Here is a 17,880-nt window from a genome sequence, read left to right on the forward strand (position 1 = left end):
CCTTCAAACCGACACGCATTACTGCTTCACGGCAGAAATAGGCAGGGTGGTGGTACCTACCCATGCGGACTCACAAGAGGTCCTACCACCAGTAGCGAAACGAGAGAGGGAGAGCTCATCCTTCTCCGAGTTGGGGACCGGAGAAGGGCTTTCACCCGGCTTCAACCCCTATAGGAGGCGACTTCTCCCTAGCGAAGGTTACGGGGCGACTTCTATGTATCGTATCTATCACTCAAACTTCGCTTTTCAAATACCAAAAAGATAAGAGTATCAAAGTTTAGCCCTTTTTATGATATTATCTATGTTTACGTTATCATAGCAACGGTTACGTCAAAAGCTGTAATAAGATTGGATGAGAATAATTATGGAATAAATCTGTAACTTAACGTTTATTTACTCTGAATAAATCCTATCCGATCTAAGAAAATCACTACGACTACGTTATTGGAAAAGATTTTTGTACTGCGGAGAGTTTTATATATTTAAATAGGATAAGACATATCTGACAATAATGGATACCCAGTCGTCTGGTACTCTTCAGTCACCTTCCATTTTTTCCGAAAGTTCGAAGACTGGCAGCAGTCGATCCGGAGTGGCAGATATTAACGAGAAGGAGATGGACCTTACTAAAGATAATTGTAAGCAGTTATGTTTTTTTTTCTTAATTAACCATTACTATCTTAAGAGTCTGTTCCAACTTCGCCCAGACGGATAGGTGAGCTCACGGGCTCAACCTGAGAGAATTGAGCAAGAGCAGTGCTTCGCTGAATCTACTACCGGATTAGAAGCGCGACCCACTGAATTGTACATTTTTATTTTTTCCTACCTAAGCTGATGGCCTTGAGAGGCTATTTCAGCGTAACCTTAGCTAGTAGGTGAGCTCACGAGGCTCAAACCGGAGTTATGCTATCACTGACCCTAGCAAGAGCAGTGCTTCCTTATACCTTTCCGTGCTTAGTATATAATCTACCAAGATTAAAAATGTTTTTGGGATCACCCCATTTAATACACATAACAAGTACATATCATCATCATCATCAGCGTGCGGCAGTCCACTGCTGGACATAGGCCTCCCCCAAAGCTTGCAACTGAACCCGATCTTCGGTTCTATGCATCCAGTCATTTCCAGCTGCCTTGCGCAGGTCGTCGCTCCATCTAGCAGGAGGGCGTCCTACACTACGTTTGCCGGTTCGCGGTCTCCACTCCAGAACACGTAGTGCATATAGATCACTATATATTTGTAATGAAATTGGCTTTTACAGCTGCTTCTCCTATCGATCTAGAATGTCATATTCAAACGGAACGCATCACGAAGATTTTGGACGAAGCGATATACAAGATAAAGCTGTCTCTTTGCCTACCCCATTTCGTCCAAGAATACAAGACGTTAAGTTCTGTTCTGTCCGATCAGCACATGGACGATCTGATTTTCATATTCGAGCAATATGATAACCCATTGTTTTCGGACAGTCTCATGAATGTTACTGTCATGGAAGACTTAAAAGCGGTAAGTTAATCTGTACATATAAATAAAATTGGAGTGTCTATTTGTAATATTGAAATAACCGCTTTTTACTACTAGGCTGCACTAAAAGTATCGGGAATGGAATATTTCCACTGTTCCTGTCATATTAAAATATTTTTAATTGAAAACTCCTTCGTTTTAAAAATCGAATACCATTTATTTATTTAAAAAAAGATTCTCGGTCTTGTTACGAGGTTTTGTCAAACTTGTTTAGTCGTTGAGAAAATGGAATTGACTCGAGAAAATTCAAGAGCGATGATTTATTATGACTTTCGAAGTGGTTTAACACAAAAACAGTGTATTGACCGGATGATTTCTGCATTTGGTGATGAAGCCCCATCCAAAACCACAATTTATTGCTGGTTTGCTGAGTTTCAACGTGGACGTGTCAAGCTCAGTGATGATCCCCGTCAAGGTCGTCCAAAAACTGCAGTCACCCAAGAAAACGTTGATGCTGTGCGTAAGCTGATTGAGGAAGATCGACATGTGACATACCGCGAAATTCAGGCAACTTTAGACATTGGCATGAGTCAAATACAAATAATCTTGCATGAACAATTAGGTGTAAAAAAGTTGTTTTCCCGATGGATACCGCATTCGCTCTGTGAAGAGCAAAAAGCGGCTCGCGTTACTTGGTGCGTCAGAACTCTCGAAAGATTCCATGCAGGATCCTCAAATGCTGTATACAACATTGTATCAGGTGACGAATCCTGGATATACGCGTACGAACCCGAAACAAAAAACCAGTCACGAGTTTGGGTGTTCGAAAATGAGTTAAAGCCAACAAAAATTGTTCGTTCACGGAGTGTTGCAAAAAAAATGGTGGCCACGTTTGTCTCCAAAACCGGACATGTTACGACTATTCCTCTTGAGGGACAAAGAACGGTTAATGCAGAATGGTATGCTAGCATTTGTTTGCCACAGGTCGTTTCTGAACTCCGTAAAGAGAACTGCAACCGCCGCATCATCCTCCATCACGACAATGCGAGTTCTCACACCGCGCACAGAACAAAAGAGTTTTTAGAGCAAGAAAAGATAGAATTATTAGACCATCCGCCGTACAGCCCCGACCTAAGCCCTAATGATTTCTATACTTTCCCTAAAATAAAGAATAAATTGCGTGGACAGAGATTTTCATCACCTGAAAAACCTGTGGACGCCTACAAAACGGCCATTTTGGAGACCCCAACTTCCGAATGGAATGGTTGCTTCAATGATTGGTTCCATCATATGGAAAAATGTGTCAAATTTCGCGGAGAATACTTCGAAAAGCAATAAATACATTTTTAAATAGTAATGTTGTGTCACTTCGTTAATTCCCGAAATTTTCAGTGCCGCCCTCGTACATGCATATGACTATATACGGTACATACACCAAAATAGATTTTTTTACAATTTTTGTCTCTCTGTCTGTCTGCTTGTTCCGGCTAATCTCTGGAACGGCTGGACCGATTTTGACGGGACTTTCACTGATAGGTAGATGATATAAGGAGTAACTTAGGCTTTACTTTTTTAGACTAGCTTCGCCCCGCGGCGTCACCCGTGGTACGACGGGACATAACATCGCGGGACTCAGCTATCAATAATAAAATTTAATGTTTCCGAAGCGAAGCGAGGGCGGTTCGCTAGTATTTAATAAAATTATGTTATGGGCGGGTGTATTGCATTATTTTTTTTTTGCTTAGATTGGTGGACGAGCTGACAGTCCACCTAGTGTCAAGTGGTTACTGGATCCCATAGACATCTACAACGTAAATGCGTCACCCACCTTGAGATATAAGTTCTAAGGTCTCAGTATAGTTACAACGGCTACCCCACCCTTCAGACCGAAACGCATTACTGCTTCACGGCAGAAATAGGCGGCGTGGTGTTACCTACCCGTGCGTACTCACAAGAGGTCCTACCACCAGTAATTACGTAATTCAAACATATTTTGGTAGCATTGTATCAAAACAATACTTTGTACATTTCACCTATCGTATGACCGATTTAAGAGCCTTGGAGTACAAATCAAAACACCAAGATGTCCCAAAACTTTATTATGTGTCTGTTTGTTTGGTTGGTTGAGTCAACTTTAACAAATAAAGTCAGCCTTTTTTACTGTCTAAATTTTTTAACTCGCTTTCAGATAAGACCTTCATAGTGTTTTCTTTTTGTATTTGCAGGGTGATGTGTCATTAAAAAATCGTTTGAATCCGGAACTAGGGCATCTAATCTACATAATGAACAGCTATCCTGCTCTAGCACCTAAAGTCGAGGAAATGATCGAGGAGGTTAGCCTGTTATATCCTTGCTTCAATCCCTCAAATTAAGTTTCCTCCAAAGATCATGTAAGTACATCCGAAGTAGTGAGCTGCAAACACAGTTTTTCAATAAACGGACAAACAGGAATCGCAATTTAGTTATTATAAAACACTGTTGGAGATACTTCCTGAACAAACCTGGTCCAGCCACTGAGTTAGAAACACGGATGTTTTTGGGATACACTTTAAGAGTATTAGTATTTACAGTCGGCATCAGTGCATCATTTTGAGAAAGCGGCACGACATGAAAGCCCTCTCGCTGTGGCCGCAGGTAATTACATACCCGATCCTGTGAACCGAATGGTAAACAGTCGATATCGTCCTAAATACTTCATTTCGGATCCTCCCGATCCAGTAACGTTGCTTTTAGGTACCTCAAGCACCAGTCGTCGTTCTCGTCGAACCCCGAGGGCTTGGCGAGTAAATTAACCCACAGACACAACAACCCACTGAGTTTCTCGCCGGATCTTCTCAGTGGGTTGCGCTTCCGATCCGGTGGTAGATTCTGCGAAGCACTGCACTAGCCCTAGCTAGTGTTAGCAACGTCATCAGGTTAGAGCCCCGTGAGCTCACTTAATCGTTCTGTGAATGTAATAAACCCTTCGAGGTTACTAGGATAGGGAGAAAAATAAACTATTTGCTATACCTAATATGTCAATTGCATTTTTTCAGATGAAGGCTTCTTGCGTTGGCGATGAGGTTTGTATTAAAAATAACATAATGGTGCTTTTTGATATTTAATGCTTAGACGAGTGAATATAACACCACGCAGACTACTTGGCTGACGGAGCACTTAGACATCAATATTACAAGCATCACCACCCAAATTGAGATGTGTGGTCAAATCCTCACTTGTATCGTGTAGCTGTAACCAAGCCTTCAGACCAGAAAACGTGACTACTCCGCGTCAGGTTAGACGTACCTTCCGATGGTACTTTAATACGTCAGTTTTTTGATTACGCCCTGGTAATTTGTGACCTTTGTTAATTACTAACAAATTTTAGATACAAGATATTGTGAAAACATAATGTTTTTATTATGTTTTTAATATATTATTTTGCAGGCAGCGCCGCCTCAGCCGGGTCTGGAATTTCTTCTTGCGATGGAACAGTTTAAAGAGTTGATGGTGCGTCAGATGGAGACGACGGCTGCTGAGGAATTGGCCGCTAAAATCAGCACAAGAAAGTTAGAAGCTTCTAACAAGAATTTGCTACATAAAATAGAAGGTATCAATATGATTTTTTTTGAATTGAAAACTTCTTTAGTATCGTTGTGATTTCAAACCGGATGCAACGGAAAAAACGACAGGTAAGAGACACAAATACAAAAATTTGTAGGATGAAGCCAGCAAAGAATGACACAGAAATATACATACTATTTAATACAGCGCCATCTGTGAGATTTTTTAATACTAACGTGTGTATTTGTTAATTTAGGATTATACGTGAAATTAAAATATCAATTCACAGAGGGCGCTACCTTACAATTATTTACTAATGACAAAATTTTACATATACTTAAGACGTTTAGGATAATTGTATTTTAATTTTGGAAGGTTTCACTTCTACCACGTGTGAATTGCACACATTTTGTTTTTTTAAACGTGGCTATAATGAGAAATACTTAGTTACGTATGGCGTGTTGTGAGTGAAGGCTGGTTTGATCTTTGCTGCTTGTTTGAGCCATTCTGAAGGCTTTGACTTCAGGTTTTTTTCTTGTTTTTCAATGCCTTAGAGGGCAGACGCATATACAGTCCATCGGATGGTGAGTTTATTGATGCCAATCGACATCAACAATGAAAGTGTTATAGTTGAGACCTACCATCCTACCACCTACCTGCTCTCAATCTGGGCTGCAAAATTCACATTAATGCATTAAATAAAAATATAAGCTATCGACACCTTCTAACTGTTACGCGCTAAGGTTCGGGATAAATAAAAATTCTACCGGAGTACAAGTTAACACTGTATTAAACACTTAGAACACTTGAAAGGCTTCACAAACACTTTAAAAATCTCAATTCGCTTCTTCCGCTTCGCTTCAGGTGATCCGTTCGCTGTTTCGCTTCGAATAGTTCCGATTACTAACTAACTGCGTGTCATCTCTGCAACGCTTTTCTAGCCTATTATACCACATCTCTAGAATTATCGAGAATATTCCACATATTTCAAGTATCGTGTTTCCGCTATCTGACAATAGATGCCGCTGTACTTCTCGAGCGTTCTTGATGCTACTAGATCCTTCGATATTCGTTCGACTATTCGGCGATAGATGACGTTACTCTTACCGGCGTAGCATAATGTATTGTTTCCTAACATTCATTAGTAATTCTTAATTATAATTATGTAGGTATAATCTAACACCGAACCCGCCGTCAAAAATATTAACATAATCATTTTAGGTATTCATTAAAACAATGTTATAGCTAACACACCGATGACGATTTAAAACAATCTTCCGACTTCCTTCTCAAACTGAATACCTTTCATATTCAAAGTAAATTGAAATGTTTATTATATGGTAAAAGATTATCTACCCGATTTTCAGTATCATTTCAATCTAGTTCATCTGGAATTTTCCATAGAGCTGACAATTAATTCATTAATGCGAATCTATTTTTTTTATATCTTCGTTTGTTTTGTTTTTTCAGAATATTCAACTAAACTGAAGGAGGAAAGCGAGAGATTTGAAAAAACGATGAAACTCAAAACTGAAATCATTACTAAACTACAAAAAGAACTCGCGATGCTCAATCACGAAGCCTCCCTGAAAATTAAAAAGAAAATGTAGGTTAAAACGTTTGAAAGCAATCAAAATACTGTTTGCTGTTCGTTTAATGGATAGTATTGGACGTTTCATTCTGTTTCTGTAAGCGGTGTTTTGCAGATGGAAAAAGAAAGGTACAAGGGTGTGCTTGGAAATAATTGGTTGAAAATCTCCAGTCATATCATCGCTCCCTTCGCAGTATTCCAAACCTCGAAACAAGTTCCAGTCATTTGACATGGGTCTTTAGAATCAAATGCCTTTTATGGTTTAACGGCAGCTATAAATTTCTAAAATTTCATCTGAAACTGTCGTAGTCAAGCGATGTCATTGGTATTGTTGATGTCTAGGACAATGAGTATTATAAATTAGCAGTGGCTTAAGGTGATTGGCGTCATGTAATAGTCGAAGTATTGAATTTTTGTATTGTTTTTTTTCCCTACCTATGCTGATAGCCTTGAGAGGCTATTCCAGCTTCGCCCTAACATGTAGGTGAGCTCACGGGGCTCAAACCAGAGTGTTGCTAACACTGGCCCAGCAAGAGCAGTGTTTCGCAGAATCTACCACCGGATCGGAAACGCGACCCACTGAGAAGATCCGACGAGAAACTCAGTGGGCTGTGTCTATGGGTTAATTCGCTCGTCGAGCCCTTCGTCGCAAGCGACGGGTTCGACGAGGACGGTGACCGGTTGTATTGATTGTACGGGTCTTTGGTTAGTTCTCAGCAATGTGAACCGGTTCTACTTTCTAGTATTATATATTGTTTTGACAAATGTAGTATAGGTATCTATATTGGAATAGAGTGTCTGAGTTCTTTGGGTTTCTGCTCGAATCTTCGCTGTGATGAAATGGTGATGGGAGTCGTAACGATTTGAAAATTGTAAAGACCTAGTTTGATTAATAAAAGCATTTTGATATAGATTACCACGAAACTATTACCACGTGAAACCCTCGGGGCAAAATTTGATTATTCAAATCCGATTCCAGCTTAGATTCTGAACGTCAGATGGTGCTTGCCTCACGAGCGCACGCCGTCAAGAACGATATGCTCAAAGAAGAAGAAAACGAATGCAAGGAGGCATACGAGAACTTGCTCCGGACTCACCTCGCCGATGAGAAGAATCAGAGGGCCCGAAGGTGCGTTGCGTTACTTTTAAGAAAGAAAGAAAGAAAGAAATCATTTATTCGCCAAGCATAGTGAAAATGAGTTATTACATAAATTAAAAGCAGCGTGTATGCTTTGTCATTATTTGACATGCGAATTTTAGTGCAGTGCATAGTTGTAATATTATATAATTTACCATTCATTAATGGAATCGAATGCGTTTAAAGCTAATTGGAAATCGCTTATTGCATCAGTGTGCTTAGTGCGAGTTTTTTAACGTTCTCGATAGCGTAAAAGTTAACCCAATTTAGTATGCAGTTGGAACAGCGCCCCTAGCGGCAAACGTAGGCAAACGATCCCATTCCATACAAATATGAGCTGACTTTTACGCTATCGAGAACGTTAAGAAACTCGCACTAAGCACATTGATCGCGTAACAAAATTGAGCCATTGGAAAGTTTTTTTCACTGGTGGTAGGACCTCTCGGGTTTTCACTGGTGGTAGGACCTCTTGGGAGTCCGCACGGCTAGGTACCACCACCCCGCCTATTTCCGCCGTGAAGCAGTAATGCGTTTCGGTTCGAAGGGTGGGGTAGCCGTTGTAACTATACTGAGATCTTAGAACTTATATCTCGAGGTGGGTGGCGCATCTACGTTGTAGATGTCTATGGGCTCCAGTAACCACTTAACACCAGGTGGCCTGTGAGCTCGTCCATCCATCTAAGCATTCGTCCGTGGGATTTTAGGTTCAAAGTCGAGACGCAGCTGTTGTCCTGGCTTCAGAAATACGATCTCGAGATGGGCGAGAAGCAAATCGAACTCGATGAGCTTACGGAGAAGTACGAAGACGAATTACAGAAATGTGAAGTTTTGGAGGTGTGTGTGTGTGGTTTGAGTTTTTTTTTAATTCTCAAGTAGGGCATCTTTAACGTTGCGGTATGTTAGTAATTAAAAAAACCAAAAGACATACTATTGTATGTAGTTGAATATTAGAAAATAATACCTATTCTATAATTTAAAAAAAATGTGACGAAGAAAAATCATTTTATCGTAATTTTTTAATATTTTTATTGAAATTTTTGTAATTTTTTTTACGATTACGTATCGATAAAAGTAGTCATTATGAAATATTATAAAAAGCGCATCATGCATCGCATTATTATTGTATTGTCATAGGCTCTTCATGAGTGAGCCAAATTTCAAATTACATTTTGAACGGTAACAAATGAATTTACAAACTATGACCACTATCGTCATTAGAATGAAGATGTGGGATATTTCATATCGACTACAGTACGAATTATTGTACAACCAATTTCGAGAGGTTTCACTGGTGGTAGGGCCTCTAGTGAATCCGCGCGGGTAGGTACCGCCACCCCGCCTATTTCTGCCGTGAAGCGGTAATGCGTTTCGGTTTGAAGGGTGAGGCAGCCGTGGTAACTTTACTTGAGACCTTAGAACTTTCTCAAGGTGGGTGGCGCATTTACGTTGTAGATGTCTATGGGCTCCAGTAACCACTTAAGATCAGGTAGGCTGTGAGCTCGTCCACCCATGTAAGCAATAAAAAAAATAAAAAAAATATGATTCTATAAATAAATTAATGTAGGTAGTTGTTTTAGTATTAATGGATTGATACTAAATAAACTGGATCATTTTACACGCTTAGCAAAAACTAGCCGAACAAGACAAAGAGTACATTCCTCTGATGGCAGAGAGGGAAGAGGAATACCACAAGGAGATGACGGAGAAGATGAACAAGTTCATGCTGGAGCACGCGGCCAGGGTCATTCAGACCGCATGGAGAGACGTACTGGCTAATCGAGCCGAAAAGAAGAAGGTTAGAAACATTGCAAATCTCTGTAAACGTGACAATGAAATTTTGTACCTTTTTAAGCCAATTAAGTTGGAATTATATGTATACCTGAGATTTAAAACATGTGAATAATCTTTATATTTAAAAAATAACGAAACGCGAGTAAAAATCGAACTTATCTTTGTAATTAAAGGTGCGTTTTATTTGACACTAGCTGACCCGGCAGACTTCGTAGTGCTTCGATCGATAAATAAAAGACCTAAACTTTTGTATAAAATAAACTTAAAACAAACAAAAGCAATCCGTCCGACGGGGGACACATCAAAGGATAAATAATATTGTTATTTTTATATAATTCTGAGAATTTTCCTTTTAAACCTTCTATGGACTTCCACAAATAATTCAAGACCAAAATTGACCAAAGCCAAATCGGTCCAGTCGTTCTCGAGTTTTAGCGAGACTAACGAACAGCAATTCATTTATATATATATAGATTAGCATCAACAGTCCGATGTTTTTATTTAAACTTCAATTAAGCTTACCCCATTGAAATAACTGAAGAAGTTTTTTGGTTATGATATTTTTTCCAAATTTTAAGCTTTAAATGTTTCTCCTGTAAAGTTGTAAAAATGGCGCTTAAACTAAATATCACCTGTCAAAATGATTTTTTATCATAATAAGCTTCCATCTGTCATTTAATTGTTTAATCTAATACATTAACTATTTTTTTAAGCATCAAAAGGGAAGAGCTAAGAAAGGCAAGAAGAAGACGTAATTTGATCCTTAAAAAACTCCAATCGATTCCTTTACATCATTCAGTAATATTTTATCTATGTCAATCAAATTACTATCTTTTTAATGCCATTAGGTTAAAATATAACCTAATAAGTTTTATAAGTTAATTGAAAATGATTACGTAATCCATAGATACAGTAACAAGAATGTTGTTAGATTCAATTACTTCTATTGTTTCGGCAGAAACATTCAGAAATGTCGTACGAAACTGTGCGATTCTTTCAAATTTTAAAATATATAATATAATAAATAAATATAGATGACGTTAAAAATTAAAATAAAATGATCACCTAAATATTATTTAACGGCCGTCTGGTGTAGTTGGTAAGTGACATGGTCACTACACAAGGGGGTCGCGGGTTCGAATCCCGCCAAGGGAAGATATTTGTATGATAAATATAAATGTCTATTCCAGGGTTATGGATGTATATTAAATATATGTATGTGTATAATAAAAATATTACATTTAGGTATATCCGTTATCTGGTACCTGTAACACAAGTTCTTTACGAACTTATCACGGGACCAGTTAACATGGCGTGATTGTTAGTAAAATATTTATTTATTATTATTATTATTTTTGTGAAATGGTAATTTCATTTCCGAACGGAATGAAATTTCATAGCAAGAAATGAACAAAAAAAAACCTAATGTGTGTTCATTAGTGCTCTAGTTTGTTATTAAATAATTAACACAGTATATTTTATACCTTCGTAAATTTAATTTGTAACCAAACGTTATACCTAGTTAAATGGTTCAGTGTGCTTACTTAGTGCGAGTTTTTTAACGTTCTCGATAGCGTAAAAGTTAACTCAAATTTGTATGCAGTTGGAACAGTGCCCCTAGCGGCAAACGTAGGCAAACGTTCCAACTCCATACAAAATTGACTTCACTTTTACGCTATCGAGAACGTATGGGGGGTAGAGGTAAGGTGAAGCTTGAAAAAGTGTCCGACTTTCAGCACTAAGTAACAGTTCTGCAATCCTCCAGAATGGCGCTAGCATAGGCACAGTATGATATGAATTGAGCAGTTGTTAAGTGATTGAAGTATGATGAGTTAGGAAATTTAATATATTTAATGATTAGAGTAGTTAGTGACAGTGTAATATACAAGACCTCACATGCTTACGTAGTCCAAACTAATTTCGTCTATATAACCTAAAATTATTGTTGTGGTAAAACGTGGAGACATCGATTGCATTTTCTTATCAGTTTTAAATAAAATACTTTTTGTGATTTTTTAGTGCTTACAGTTCTTTCGTTCTTTTTTAATTCTCGATCTTATTCTAATAACTTTCAGCGCCTTTTTTAAATTTACCCGGTTGCTACTGTAGCGCCACCCTTATTTAGCAGATTTTAACGGACACTTTTCACACACAGAGACGGTTCTCCTTACCTCTATCCTCCATACGAGAACGTTAAAAAACTCGCACTAAGCACACAGATTAACTTTCGAGGTTATGTGGAAAAGATACAGATTACCTTTTATTGATGTAGGTAGTAGATTATATGAACAAAATGATTATATATTAATATATGTAGTGATGAGTTGATCCCACAACCAATTCCTAATCCTTTTCCTATCCTTTCCTGTAGTTAAAAAAGATACAAAAGAAGATGCAAGCAGCTGCTGCAGCGGCAAACAAGAAACCGCCAAAGAAATAGTTAATGTTCCTTTAATTAATTTATTCAATTATTGTATTCAATCATTGTACTGTATTTTCAAATTTGTGTCAAATAATAAATTTCAACAAAGCTATGGGAAATAAAATAATTGATACAGTAAAATAATATGGTTTTACTCAAAATAAATATTTCACAGAGTATTTTTTTTTAATTGATATTCTTTTAATAGTAATAGTTTTTGGACACGACCTTTCTAGAAAAAAGGGAAAATGTTAGAAACATACTTGAAATGTGATCAATTGTTTATTGACAGAGACAATATCTATAAATTTAAAAAATTAAAATCAACAGAACTAATTCGTAAATAATATACAGGCACAAGTACTTCGCGTTTCCGAATAATTTTTTTATTGCTTTGATGGGTGGAGGAGCTCATAGCCCACCTGGCTCTAAGTGGTTACTGGAGCTCATAGACATCTATAACGTAAATGTGCCACCCACTTTGAGATATAAGTTTTAAGGTAGAAAGTATAATTACAACGGCTGCCCCACCCTTCAAACCGAAACGCATTGAAATGTAACTTCCCACTTAAAAAAATAGCCTTTGAATTTGGATCTAGAGTAATTAATTATTCGACAAGTCTCATGATACATTATATCAGTTTTGAGGGTGCATAGAACGTATCCGGAAATTTGTTTTACAGAAAGTAATTTAGATACCTACACCTTTGAAATAATATTTAAGACATTATAATTTCGTTTAAACACATTGTGACATTAAGTAGGTACATACTTTGGGTTGCCGATACTTTTATCACAACTGAATTTTTTTGTCAAGGTGCATTTCAAAGTTTTAAGCTGTAAAAGATAAAAATTATCTAATAAACATGAGTAAATACGATATAAACAGACAATAAAATACACAAGTCTTGCTATATCGAGGAGTGAAAACTATTTTAATGCGCGACATTTATCTTTGTAATTAAAGGTCCATTTATTTGGTATTAGTATTCGATAACAAATTTGATGTTTTTAATAGAAATTTAATTAAGTTTACTCCATTGAAACAGCTGAAGAAGTTTTTGTCGTAAAGATATTTTTTCCAAATTTTAAACTTTAAATGTCTCTCGTGTGAAGTTGCAAAAATGGCCCTTAAGCCCCTTTTTAAATGCTTTTCACCCCTCGATATATAATTACACATACAACTAAGGCACGAATATAGATATGCTGTCTTGCATATTACTTTTTATGTTACAAGCACCATTTTTTATTTTATCTTACATATATATTTATGTTAGACCAATATTTGTCAATTGGCCGCTTTTGGAAGCCAACTCATTTGTCTATTGACGATTTTGAGCGCCAACTCATCTGCCAAATGTTTTGCGTCACTTATTAGGGTCACCAACGACATCTTTGAATGGTATCGCTTACTTAATGAGGATTTTATTGAATTTTCCACAAACTTTACTTAATTTACTTAAAAACTGGCAATAATTTCAATTGCTCAAATTTTTAATCCAATCTATTTTTGACGTCAATCACATAGATTTTAATCATATTTAGGACAATGTTCGGGACCTGTCTGACAAGTTAGTACAGGTATTTCAATCTTACGTCTCGGCAATACATATTATATTATATTATATTATATTATATTATATTATATTATTCTATGTGTGCGGAATGGTTGCTTAAAGAAGTAGGGTAGTGGACAGTAAGGCAAGTTCAAATAAAACAGTTTTATTTGCCGTCCAGCAAGTTTGTCAGCCCGCGCGGGTAGGTACCACTACCCTGCCCATTTCTGGCACGAAGCAGTAAAGCCTTCCAGTTTGAAGGGTGGGGCAGACGTTGTATAGAACTGCGACTTAGATTTTGTCTCAAGGTGGGTGACGGAATTTACTTTGTTGTTGTCTATGGGCTCCGGTACTTAACTAGGTAGACCGTGAGCTCCTTAACTTGTGTAATCGAAGAAAATTGTGTTCTATATTTTTGTCAGTCGCGGTCACCGATATTGCATAGATGCTATAACGTGAACGACCCACCTTGAGACGTGAGGTCTGAGGTCTGAGTTCATGAAAATTGTTGTTTAAACGAGTGTCCCAACCCCGACCCAACATCCCCTACTACCAGTATGATGACATTAACAAAAAATATATTATTATAGGACACAACACATAACTATTGAGTACTACAACACTATGTGATACAACACTATTGAGATACAAGCAAAAAAAAAAAAAACGGTGCGCGTGAATGAAGTGAAACTTCTTTTTCGATGTGTAGTATTGTGGTTTTCTTCATTTTTCATCCATCAATCAGATTGGTCTTGTAATAGGGAATGATGTGTATAAGATATGCGACATCTTCTATTATATATATTTTTAATTATACATAGAAACATAAATATATGTATATATTTTTTTCAATACTTCATTAAAATAGTGGATGCTACTCGTTGCTAACGCTCGCGCTGTAACAGTTATACTACGCACATGCGTTCGAGTGTCACGCATTCACTCTCGCTCTGTCTCTTTCTATTCCATTGTAGCGTTAAACGTTTAACGCAACCTTGTTGGAAGTCGCAATAGAAGTTTCACTTCAAAAATTAACTACTAGTTTTTTAATCAAACGTTTTCATTGTTATCGATCACCTTCGAGTGGCGGATGGCTTTGATGTCGATGAGGGTGTCGGATGAGCTCTTCGTGGTCGGCACGAAGGACACAGCCCGTCTCGCTCTCTCCCCGTTACGTAACGCCGGACTCAGATCCTGTAAGTAACAATACGGGCTCTTGGAACTGACGCCGAAAACGAAGTCGAGACGGCAGTATTAGAGCGTCACTAATACAATTAACCTATACAGGGCGACTGATTGGACACTTTACGTATTGTTATAGAAATGGAATGCAGCCATTTTAGTTTCCGTTTTCTTACGCGTGTGGCGCTGTACTTCTTGTTCAAAAGTTGACATTCCACGTGCCCTTTTTTCTCTGACAGTAAAATATTCATTATTTCTTCCACAACCACTTAGTTTTTCTTATACATATTGATATAGAGCGCTCAGTAGTCGATTCTCGTTCTAATTAAGCAAAAAAAGAAATGCTTAATATTTGTTTAATTTACCTTTAATTATCTACTCAAAACAAAAAGCGTGGTCACTCGAGCCGCGCGCGCGTATTGAGTGACAGGATTTGCCGGTCACGCGGCAAGGTACCTACGTAGGTACTTGTTTGTTTACGCCGGTCGACGATCGTGACATCGTTTGAACGCGGCGCGCTGATTGGATGGAACCTTGCTCTCACCCCCCCGGGCGACGACCACCACCCCCATCGACATTGACAAATAAATTTGAGCGTTTTCAGGACGTTTAAGGTTTAAATCTCAATCTTCCAACTGGAAAACTCGGATGCTTCACGCCAAACAGTCTACCGTGAACAAGCTCGAGGGTAAATACGATAGGAAAACAGAAACTTTCTTATGAGCTTACCCTCAATTGTACATGTAGCGCGTGCGCCGTTAGTTCAGTCTTCGATATCTTCTCCTGAGCCGCTTTCAGTTCAGCGTCCAGCCTCTGCTTCTCATCTTCAAGGTCTTTCAAACGCTGTGCCGCTTCTGTGGTGGATATAAGCGATATCACTAGCTTGTACGTCTTATGTGAAGATTTGAGGTCACACCAACTCTTTCTCTGGGTCATCAAGAAGACTAGAGGATTCGCCGGTGAATAGACTATAGCCCGTGCGGGTAGGTACCACCACCCTGCCTATTTCTGCCGTGAAGCAGTAATGCGTTTCGGTTTGAAGGGCGAGGCAGCCGTTGTAACTATACTTGAGACCTTAGCACTTATATCACAAGGCGAGTGGCGCGTTTACGTTGTGGATGTCTATGGGCTCCAGTAACCACTTAACACCAGGTGGACTGTCAGCTCGTCCACCCATCTAAGCAAGATTTTTTTTTTAGTAATAATGTGTCAATATGTCGCTGTCCACATCGACATTAACATTGCCATATCTATGAGTGCCGGCGTCCGCTTGATGCCGAGTTAAAGAAATTGCAAAACCTGATCGAAAAAAGTGTTTTCTTAGCAAAAGACGTACCTTTATATTGTGCTTCTTTCTCTGCCTGTAAAATTTCGAATTGTTTACGTTTCATTCTTTCTTCTTCCAGCATTCTGTTTTGTTCTTCTTGCAAACGTTCTAATTCTTCGCGCCTTTCCCATTCTTCGGCTAATACTCTGAAACAATAAATTATTGCCTAGAGCGAGTGTCATTGCGACTAAAGCGTCTAAAAACTCTATTAATACCTTGTTTCATTTGATTAATGCTATATATTCGACACAATACTTGATTTTATATAGAGGTACCTTGGAATTTTAAATTTGTAATCACAATCTGTTAATTGTGAATAATTTATTGTACACAAGAAAAAATATATTTAGAAGATCATTTTAGTGCAAAATTGAGACAAGCTCATACATATTTTCTTATAGCAAACCACTAGCAAAGAAAATGGAATATGTATAAGGACCAATAGGAGATGACATAATGAAAAGCAAAAGATATTAACTTCATGACTGACTACCCACTTTTGTAAAACAAATTCAATAATTTAGTATTTCCATTTGGTTGCGCTGGTTTAAAACTTAGTTAGTTTTAGGTTTCGAAAAATAGCAACATTTTAATTTGGTTTTGCAAATCCTGTCCCATCCCTCTCCGGCACTTTACCTACGGACGCGTGCGAGCGAGATCGTGTGGTGACATCGAGACGAAAAGAAATATGGCTGAACAACCGCGCGCGCGCTTCGTGTCTTTGTTATGTTAAATACGTAAATAATTGAAATCGTTGGTGTTTCTCATCGCGAAGTGGTACGAGTCTGCAGCAAGGACTACATAAAGGTATTGTGCATCCTTCCTTTAACGCAGAACTGCCGCTTCTTATCGTTTCTTCCAGCAGTCTGTGTCCTTCATTTGCAACGACCAAATTTCAAATATTTTCATAGTTTGCTTATCTCGCGTCTACACCATTGTTATTTTGAAAGGCACAGACATAACTATGACTATTGTTACGCTGCTAAGAGTAACGCCACCTATCACCGAATAGTTAAACGAATATCAAAGGACCTAGAAAGCTCGAGAAGTACCTCGCCATCTATTCTCAGATATTCTCAGAAACAATACTAGAGATGTGTGGAATATTCTCGATAATTCTAGGGATGTGGTATTGACTATAAAGCGTTGCAGGGATGGCGTAACACTATTTTTATACATAATTTAAATTGCCATTATAGGTAGATAAGTGCAGAGCCCATCTGATGGTAAGTAGTCAGCGTCAGTCATGGGCATCAGCAACACCAGGGCTATAGTTAAGCCGCCGTCTACTGGAGCTCATTCCGTAGACCACTCAGTAAAATGTCTGTCACCTGTGAGTTTTTTTTGGTAATGTCGTTAGCGCGATTCAGCGTTATCCTCGTGAGGAACTCACCTTGCTTGTAGGGCCCTTACAATCTCTTCGTCTCGTTTGGCCTGGGTCTCCTCCTGCAACAGTTTCTCGAGTTCGATTTGTGCGTTTCTCAGTTCTTCTAGCTTCTTGTTGTCCTGTTCACATAGCTCTGCTAGTTCCTAGAGAAGATTGGAAATATTTACTCTACAGTGGATTTATTTTTATTGCCCTCGTAGGCAGACGAGCATACGGCCTGATTGTGAGTGGTTACCGTCGCCCATGGACTTCAGCAATGGCAGGGGCAGAGCCAAGCTGCTGCCTTCTGTTAAGTACTCTCCACAAGTCTCGTTTGAAGAAGGATATGTCATAGCGCTCGGGAAACACCGTGTAGGGGAAGCTCATTCCAAAGCCGGATGGTATTTGGCAAAAAATACCTCTGGTAACGTACTGTTGATGACCGCTGTGGCTCCAGGTAGTATGGATGAAAGCTACAATGGTGGCGAGCGATGTGATA

The 17,880-nt window shown here is 38.4% G+C and overlaps 2 protein-coding genes across 2 annotated transcripts in view; one reads left to right on the top strand and one right to left on the bottom strand.

Annotated features, from left to right (window-relative positions):
* Positions 1–315: 315 nt before the first annotated feature.
* On the top strand, positions 316–12,094 carry LOC101745821 (dynein regulatory complex protein 10). The gene is made up of 10 exons (XM_004927314.4): positions 316–638; positions 1,263–1,507; positions 3,691–3,798; positions 4,501–4,527; positions 4,892–5,054; positions 6,479–6,614; positions 7,579–7,728; positions 8,442–8,571; positions 9,362–9,532; positions 11,900–12,094. The coding sequence occupies exons 1-10, from the start codon at positions 512–514 to the stop codon at positions 11,966–11,968; spliced, it is 1,326 nt and encodes a 441-aa protein (XP_004927371.1). The 5' UTR covers positions 316–511; the 3' UTR covers positions 11,969–12,094.
* LOC101746524 (differentially expressed in FDCP 6) overlaps positions 12,082–17,880 on the bottom strand; it is a 35,204-nt gene continuing 29,405 nt past the window's right edge. The window contains exons 7-10 of the mRNA XM_038012434.2: positions 17,409–17,545; positions 16,025–16,161; positions 15,418–15,542; positions 12,082–14,700 (exon numbers count right to left, since the gene is read on the bottom strand). Coding sequence (XP_037868362.1) covers positions 14,557–14,700; positions 15,418–15,542; positions 16,025–16,161; positions 17,409–17,545 — 543 coding nt within the window. The 3' untranslated portion in view covers positions 12,082–14,556. The remainder of the gene's footprint in view (positions 14,701–15,417; positions 15,543–16,024; positions 16,162–17,408; positions 17,546–17,880) is intronic.

This window comes from Bombyx mori, chromosome 8 (assembly GCF_030269925.1).
Source record: "Bombyx mori chromosome 8, ASM3026992v2".
NCBI classification, from domain to species: domain Eukaryota; kingdom Metazoa; phylum Arthropoda; class Insecta; order Lepidoptera; family Bombycidae; genus Bombyx; species Bombyx mori.